At 34.1% G+C, this 8,729-nt stretch overlaps 1 protein-coding gene across 2 annotated transcripts; it reads right to left on the bottom strand.

The window, feature by feature from the left end:
* Nucleotides 1-842: 842 nt before the first annotated feature.
* LOC132175080 (beta-glucuronosyltransferase GlcAT14B-like) lies at nt 843-5,042 on the bottom strand. 2 transcript variants are annotated; one of them, XM_059586898.1, is made up of 5 exons: nt 4,892-5,042; nt 3,253-3,986; nt 2,968-3,043; nt 2,753-2,868; nt 843-1,759 (listed from the first exon to the last, which is right to left on the bottom strand). In XM_059586898.1, the coding sequence occupies exons 2-5, from the start codon at nt 3,824-3,826 to the stop codon at nt 1,260-1,262; spliced, it is 1,266 nt and encodes a 421-aa protein (XP_059442881.1). In that variant the 5' UTR covers nt 3,827-3,986; nt 4,892-5,042; the 3' UTR covers nt 843-1,259. The 2 variants fall into 2 exon arrangements, with proteins under 2 accessions (XP_059442881.1, XP_059442882.1); XM_059586899.1 differs by lacking the exon at nt 4,892-5,042 and adding an exon at nt 4,467-4,630.
* Nucleotides 5,043-8,729: the final 3,687 nt, after the last annotated feature.

Raw genomic sequence — 8,729 nt, forward strand, 5'->3', positions numbered from 1 at the left:
GTATCATTGAAGTAGCCGGTGAGGGAGAGGTTGTGAAGGAGAGTGGACCACTTGGGCCACAAGTGGGGAGACCGATTGGAAGAGTGAAGAAACTGGTCGTCTTTGAGGGCGGAGGAGGAGTGGGTGTAGAGTTGTTGGTGGAAGGCTTTGGTTGACGGAGAGGGAGAGGATCTGTGAGGCAGCAGAGAGAAGAAGAGATGAGTTTGCGGTGGCGAGAGAGGCGGAGAAGGGATGACTAAGAGCACGTTTCTGCCTCTGTGACTTTTTGGAGAGAGAGAGAGAGAGAGAGAGAGAGAGAGAATATTAAAAAGGTGAGCTAGTGTGCTACAGTAAATTGACTAGTGTGAAGCTAATATGTTGAAAGAGAAAAATGGCTCCTATTAGCTAATTACATTTAACTAATCTGCATACAAATAAAGTTGACAATACAAGTACAGCCGTTGGATTTAATGCTCACTTGAGCAGATTTTCTGGCCTTCATAATTGCTATATGAACGACAAACAACTCTAAAATGCATTTCCAGCATTTGGAGAATCCAAATTCTTCAATAGCTATTGAGGTTCCTTGATGCAAAAGCAAGCAGTAAAAAGTGTTGGGAACAGATTATTGTAAGTTTAATCACTGAAAAAGCTCCGATTCTTGTCATATTAGAATTGAGGGATAAAGCTAAAGAACATTTCTGCACCTCCACTTATAATAATCCCAAAGCTTTATTACTAAGAAAACAACCGTTTAACTTGAACAAAGCAAATTCTTTTCTCCAGTGAGAGATTAACTGGCACACACGCAACCCATGTGGTCATAGCATCATAAATTTGTTGATCACAAAACTTGCACCACATCATTTTAAGTTGTGGCATGAGAAGATCTTTTATTAAAAGCAAATCAACATGCAAAATTTCTCACAACTCTCTGCGGTCTGTAATAAACATCATTACCAGAAGAATATTACTAACACAAAAGTTCTGGCGTGCGTAGAAAATAGATCTGAAATATCACAATGCCAAAAAGAATAGAAGACTACATAAAAATTTCAGTGTAAATGTTCAACGTAATCAGAACCCAATAAAGGAAGGATGGCCTTGTGCCAACTTTGACTGATCATGGCAACAATTATGGTTATGCTCATAACTACACTAACATGCCTTCAAATCTAACAAGAATGAGGCGTCGCTGCACCTACAGCATTAAATCCTTCTTATTGTAATCCTCTCTTCAAAATCTTTTCCCATCTGCAAGCAAGAAAGTTCCATAAAATCTATGTACACTGATTTTGACCGAACCTAGCAGTCAATGTTAGCCTAGCTACAAGGCGCCGAAGCCTTTGAGCTCCTGGGCCTGGTTTGAGCTTGTTCAGGTTCCCAACCTTGGAACATTTGGGTTTGCCAGAGCACCAACCACCAGGGGTGACGCTCCCATTCTTCCGCCCTAGTAAATCCTTATCAATCTTATCCAAGGCTGCGTCATCTTGTTTGAATTTTCGAGCAAATGCAGCACGGCTACCAATCATCTTGTTTGTGTCGTTGATGGAAAGGCTGTGGGGGTGCTGTTTGGGGGGGTTGTCCCAAGAAATGTAGTGCAAGTCATGGTTGACTGCAGTTTTAGCAAACTCAGGCGCATTGCATATGACAGTCTGAAAGTAGCCCTCAGGGGAGGAGACGAAGTTTGTGTAGTACATGAGAAGGGTCCTAGGTAAATTGTCCCAACCCCAGATGCAATACTCTACAAATGAACGTGAAAGAACCATCCATGCCGAACCTGCAACAAGAATGTGCACTTATCTAATGTCACAGAGCCAGTTTCAGGATATAAACTAAAAACCAGAAGAGCAAAAAATATTGCCAATACAGGTTGAGGCAAATTCTCCCAGCACTTCTATTGTTTGGGGAAAAAGAGGGAAAAGTGGAGGCATATTATTATGCGGTACCGACCAAAAATGCAAGTGTTCAGATTTGAAATATTGAACAAAAATTGAAGGATATAATCCCAAGTCATAGTGGCTGAAATATAAATGAATGCAGATGGAGTGTGATAGAGCTGCTGCTACGGGTCAACCACTAAAGTCTACTGTGGGGTGACTGACATCTTACCATATCCGAACTTTTGAAGTTTTGTTTTGTGCAAAGCACTGCAAGCAGAATTGTTAGGATAGGCGTGAATCTATCTATATGGCTAATTGGAATCAATAGTATTGGTTTGTTAAAGAGACAAATAACACCTCCCACCAGCTAAGATAAAGAAACCTAGGCCTGGTTACAGCTGAAGAAACCAAACAACACATTGCTAGAATTGGTTGAAACAAATATAAGAAGCTTTCAATTCGGTACCATCACAATGTTTGAATTCAACTAATAAGATTAACGCCCCTGAAATAACTCTTAAAATTTATAATATTGCCAGATTTTTGGGGATTCTGAAAAAGAGATGCTGCAAATGTAAAATCCAGGGAATAATTAGTAACAATATGCATTTTCAGTTATAGTTTGTATTTCTAGATGAATTCCTCCCAAAAGCACTAAAAAAATAAATTATAGTTGCCAGAAGTCAACCTACTTTCCAAGATCTTCTGGAAGGCAACAAAATCCAATAAAGAGGCACATTTTACTCAAATCCTGGTATACAGGGTTTTATTGGTTCTATCTTAAATATTGTCAATTTCTATACATGTATTTCTTAAGAATTACTCATCAATGGAAAATCATAGAGGATAGATACCACAAGGCTAAAGATAGGTTAGCAAAGAAACCTTACCTGTAAATAATTTAAATGCTGTTGGCAAATTTCTCCGGGGATTGACCCAGAAGACATCTGATTTGGTTGACGAGTATAGCCCAGGGTCTATCATCAAAGGCATTGCACGTTTGTCCCTGCAAAACACAATCAAGTACAGAGTAGTTTGTCATCATATGCATGGAAGTTCTATTGTGTTGAATGGAGATTGATCAGTGACAGAGTGAGCAACTCACTCCTTCCATCCTAGCTGGCTTGTATGCTCAACGAAATTCAGATCCCGATTTAAAGTCGAAAATGTGTAAAGAAGGTCTACATAAATTAAATAAACAGTTATAACACAAACTATTACATCCCTCACACACAAGAAAAACAAAAACAACAGCAGCAGTAATAAAAATAATAACAATAATTAAGACAGTAGTAACACCAACTACTACTAATAATAATAATACTAATAACAACAACAACGACACCAATATGAACATAATTTTGTCACAAGATCAATGATAAATACTAACCATCTTGAGTGACAAGAGGATAATCCGAAGCACTGAGATTGATAAACCAATCCCAATCCTTACTCCTCTTGAGCAGAATGGCGCAAGCATGAAGGGTATTAGCAACCATGGTGGGCCCTCTATAAGTGACCATATTAGCCTTGGTAATCATGTAAACATTCCCAACCTTAGCAAAAATTGGCTCTTTTTCCACTCGGGAGGCGAGCTCCAACCTCTCCTCTGCCGGCGACTCAAGATCCAAATGAACAACATATTGGTTCCTTGGATGATATAGTGCATGAAGAGTTCTCCAAAGCTTTTCCAAATCACCTTTTGATCCGGAAACCAAATAAGCGAAACGAGGAATCTGTGGCCGAGCAGGAGGGGGTGGAGATTGCGAAAGCTTTGACTCAGCAAAAACTGGGCTTGTTTGATTTGTAGCTAAGCGAGAAGGAAAAATTGCAAAGATTGAATTTATTGTGTGTAGTGAAAAAACAAGACCCATGTTGAAGGTAGTGGCAAGAAGGAATATACAAATGAGAGAGCTTATGACAAGCGGAAATAGCCATTTCTTCTCCATGTTTAGGGATCCCATTACCAAACCTTATCATGGGTTCCAATCATCATATCCTTGCATTCCAAGTTTCATTACTCGCCCGATACAGAGATCAAAACAGAATAATGAATGACCATTCCATCAAGGTGTTGGAATTTGAATCAAGACCCTCTTCAAAAATATTCCAATATAAGAATAGCTGTGGAATCAAAAGCAAATATTAAAGCCCGGAAAAAAGAAGCTGTTGGAGCTGAACTCAAGAGTTGAAACCAATAGTCAACAGACAAAAACAATTAGAAATATGCTAGAGGGAAAAATAATAAAGATTAAATATATATATCAGAAAATTTTGTATATGTTCGCTTATTGACAGCAAACAATTTGGCCATTGTTTACTTCGGTTTCTATTGTCTATTTTCTTGATGTGCCATATCCGTCTCTTCAGATATAAAGGAATAAAACAATAATTGTTTTAGCAAAAAAGGGATAAATAATAGAGAAAAAGGAAGAGATTGAAAAAGAATATGCCAGAAGAGACAGATATGGCACCTCAAGAAAATCGACAACAGGGAATGAAACCAAAGTAAACAATAGCCAAATTGTTTGCTGTCAATAAGCGAATATATACAACAATGATAAAAATAGTTGCCAAACTATGTAAAAAAAGAGAACTTCTTACTTTTTTTGGAACAATCCCAAATCATAAAATTTCAGACCCAGAACCGGATTTGCAGAAAAATTCAAAATTAATTCATTACACGGAATCAGAAAAATAATCCTATGAAACAACCAAAAGGAGCAAAAATCATACGAACGAAACAAAACCCAGATCAGAAATTCAAGGCTTCAAATCATTCGATCAAAAGAATCACCAAGAATAGTTTTTTTTTTTTTTAAAAAAAAAAATATGCTATGGAATACAGTATCACATAAGAACACAACAGCTGAGTATTAAGCTCAAAAATAAGATAAAAGGCTTGAAATTTTTTTACAAATCAGTGAAATAAAAGTAAACCCAATATAACTGAACTCAGTGAGACACACGTAAAAGAATGAGAGAGAAACAGATAAACAGAGAGAAGGAGCTCGTGATGTGGGAAGAACCTGTTTTTTGATGATACTGAACACGGAGAGCGTTCGCGCACGTTCAGGGATACCGAGAGAGAACCTATAAACAAAAGAACAAAAATTGCGAAACAGAGGCAAATAATATTATAGTAAAACAAATTAAGATTTAGAGAGAGAAAAAGCATTAAAAAAAAAAAACACAAACGAATTTTCTTTCTTTCTTTTAATATATAGATTGTAAAGATGACGTGTTTGAACGGGAAAGATCAGAGATGAGAATATGAGATCATGAGACAAGTAGTTTTACTTTGGTTAAGGAATCTCTCTCATGGGAGTGTTTTACTTCTTCTTTCTTTTTTTTTCTCAAATATAAATGATAAGAAAGAAAGAAAGAAGAGTTATAATCAAATAAAGGGTACTTCCCACTATGAAGGGAAATTCCAACCAAAACAAAATGATATATATATTAAATTTGGAGATATTTTAGGAACTAACTTTTGAAAGAAAAAAAATCGAAGTAAAACACTTTAAGAGCCTGTTTGGGATAATAGAACCTTTAAGTCAAAAATAGCTTTTTGCCAATAGTATTTTTTGGCTATTTTTAGGTTTTTTTTTTTTATCCTTAAAAGCGCCTTTAATTTTTTTACCAAACGAGTACTTTTTTTTTCAAATTGACTTTTTTAGTGTTAAAATCACTTTTAAGTCTCTCAAACGCAATCCTAAACAGACTCTAAGATAAAAGTATGACCAAAATTGGGTTTAAGTTGTATCATTATCATTTTCCATTGTTAAATTAGGACGATTTTTAACAAAATCCGATAAAAATACAATAGTATTATTTTATTTTATTTTGGTTGTTTTTTTTTTGTTTTGTTTTTAAACTCTCTTTGTGCATGATTTTTTTTTTTTGTTTTTTTTAGTTGGTAAAAAAAGAAATTAGATTGATGAACTATCATAAAGTTTGTGAATATAATAATGTAAAGCAATTAAGGGTGGGGTGCTTGGATCAAAATCCTATTATTGCTCCCATCAATTGCTTTTGGTTTTGTTGGTCAGTTATATTTACAAGATGGAATGTCTCCAATCTCATCACCATTGAAAGCATCCCTCTTTCTACTTGCACCTCCTAGGCTCCTATGTATCATGTCACCAATTATCTTAAATCCCTTTATTCCTTGCCTTATTTGTCCGTAATTGTAATAAGAGGAAAAATTACGATTTTAGTCATAGGGGAAGAAATTCCTTTTTTAAAAAATTAAATTAAATTAATTAGGTAATTGCTTAAAGCCTCTCAATAGTTTTGCCCTGTTTGCAAGGCATAATTACTTTCTTATATGTTATGGTTCTCAAAATTACAACTTGGCTAGCAAAAAAGAAACACACTCTACAAATAGCTAAGAATAACTCCTTTGCCCAACACCAAAGGGTTTGGCTCGGGCACCCCTTCTTTTCTCTTTTTTAGTTTTTATTTTTTACATAATTTTTTTTAGATTTATTAAGGATTTATTTTTATCATTAGGAGATATTGACAATTTTTTGTAGTTTAAGTAAATTATAAAGTTTTGAAAAACACTGATAGTCGGAGTGATAGTTTGAGAGAGTATATGAACTTTTCTCTAGATTTTGTGTATTTAGTTGTGTTTCATAAGTTTGAAAGTTTACTTGCCCAAAATAAAAGAGGTAAGTTGGCGAAAAGATCAAACATTTTAATGAAATTTGAAAAAATTTGAAGCCCACTAGTTAAATATGTTAAATCATCATTTATCTCAATACTTCAAGAAGTGAGGTCCAACACATAAAATAATTAATTAAAATATGAGGTGAATTATGGAAACAATGTTCGAACTCATAACTAATGCTCTATTACTATATTAAATAACTATTTATCCAACAAGCTTGACAGGAGTTATGAATTTAATAATCTAATGTAAGAGAATTTAATAATCTAATTTATATTCTAACCTAAAATTAGAATTTAATAATCTAATTTATCTTCATTAGTACAAAAAGATTAATTAGTAGCTTAATTGCTTAAAAGAAAGGGAAAAGTGTAAAATCAGTTCATGTTGTTTCACTCAATTACAAATAACTTCCTTGTGTTTAAAAAGTGACCGAAAACTCCTTATGGTAATTAAGCAAAAAATACAAATAGGTCACTAGACCTAATTTTCATCCAAAATTTTGATGGAAACCATCACGTTAGCACTAATCATATTGCAAAATGTATCACTTACAATAAGAAAACAAAACAAAGTGGAGGGGGTGACTCAATCACCCTCTGCTCCGATGATGGTAGTTGAACCATTTCTATGATTATTAGGGATAGTTCGGCCCACCTCCAAATAACAAAAATGAAAGTGGCCAAAACCACACGTAATCATTTCGTGGTGGCAGAACCACCCCTAATGATTATAGGGTGGTTCAACCATGTCCTTTCCCTCAACGCTCATAGGATGAATTTGGCTATCCCCATTCTACCATTTGAGAGTAGTCTAAACCATAAAGGCAAGTGAGACTTTTTAATATTTGTTAAAAGTAAAATTAAATTTCCACATTTGTAAGTCAACCAGACAATCATGAAAAAAAAAAAGGATCATTCCAATTCTAGTAGTCTCCTAAGTGGGCTGGTCAACACGTTTTGATTTTTAATTTTATTATATGGTCGTGACAGAAACGTGTGAACCAGTTTTGTGTCCGCACAATATACGGTAGAAACCCCCTCTTACGCAATTGTGAAACACCAGACATTCTTCAGATTCTATCGGCTACCAACGTCATTAATTACACAATCATTACGCCATCGCCAGATCATTTCCTGGCCGTCAGATCTCATCTGATGTTTGAGATTGGAAATCTAGTAGGATATTTAACCAACACGATGTGTACGTTGAGCCAAGTGGATGGTCAAAGCACAACAACAACCAAAAAAAAAAAAAAAAAAATTAAGTGGGTGTGGGTCCCCAATTTGATTGGCCCCACCACGTTCGAATTTGATCTGCCTATCAACCGCCGGATATTGGAGTGGACGGTTTGATAATGGGTTCTATTTTATTCAAGATATGCTGACTTTATTATTGTATTCAATACTGGAATATTAAATAATTATAAAAATATATATATTTATTATATACAATTTTTATATATATATATATATATATATATATATATGTGCATTTTTTATAAAATAGACCTTCAAAAATTGATTTTTTTTCCCCCAAATATATATTTTTTAATTTTGCCCTCCCAAAATTAAAAGTTCTAGTTCCGCCCCGATATGATCGTGAATACAAACAGAGTAATGTTAGGAATCATCTTTTTATCTTTCTAAAATTGATATAACTTTTAAAATTACTATTTAATCAAAATTCAAATGTGATTCATATATCTATCTATAAGAGCACTTATCCATTATATATCATACTATCTCTATAAACCAGTACTTTCATTTGTAAGTATATTATTGTAAACCATAATATAATAATTGTGATATTATGATACGTGGTAATCTTAATTTTTAATTTTTTAATTTTTTTTTTTTTTTGTTAGGAAAATTATAAAATGGTCCCTAATTGGTGCTATTTATGGGAGTGTTCGGCCGCCCTTTCTAGTTTCTAGCCGATCTAGGGTGGGCACCACTCACCACCCTTTTTTCTTTCTTTTTTTTTTTTTTTAAAAAAAAAAAAAAAATTGTTTAAGGTAAATATGGAATTTTATAGATACCCAAATAAAAAATGACCAAAATTTGTACAAATGAGTTATTTGTTATGAGTAATTTTATAGTGATTCACTAGAAATTCAATGGTAATTTTAAAATTTATACAGCTTTTAAGAAAATAGAAAGAAAATAAAAGTCATACTTATAGCATTATTCGTC

This window comes from Corylus avellana, chromosome ca3 (genome assembly GCF_901000735.1).
Source record: "Corylus avellana chromosome ca3, CavTom2PMs-1.0".
Classification (NCBI taxonomy): Eukaryota; Viridiplantae; Streptophyta; class Magnoliopsida; order Fagales; family Betulaceae; genus Corylus; species Corylus avellana.

Bases quoted from the DNA above. Each gene is read 5' to 3' on its own strand.
- LOC132175080 (XM_059586898.1), bottom strand. From the start codon at position 3,826: ATGGGATCCCTAAACATGGAGAAGAAATGGCTATTTCCGCTTGTCATA. The intron at 3,044-3,252 runs GTTAGTATTTAT...TAATTTATGTAG, and splicing joins TCCTCTTGTCACTCAAGATG to ACCTTCTTTACACATTTTCG. The intron at 2,869-2,967 runs GTGAGTTGCTCA...TGTGTTTTGCAG, and splicing joins AGCCAGCTAGGATGGAAGGA to GGACAAACGTGCAATGCCTT.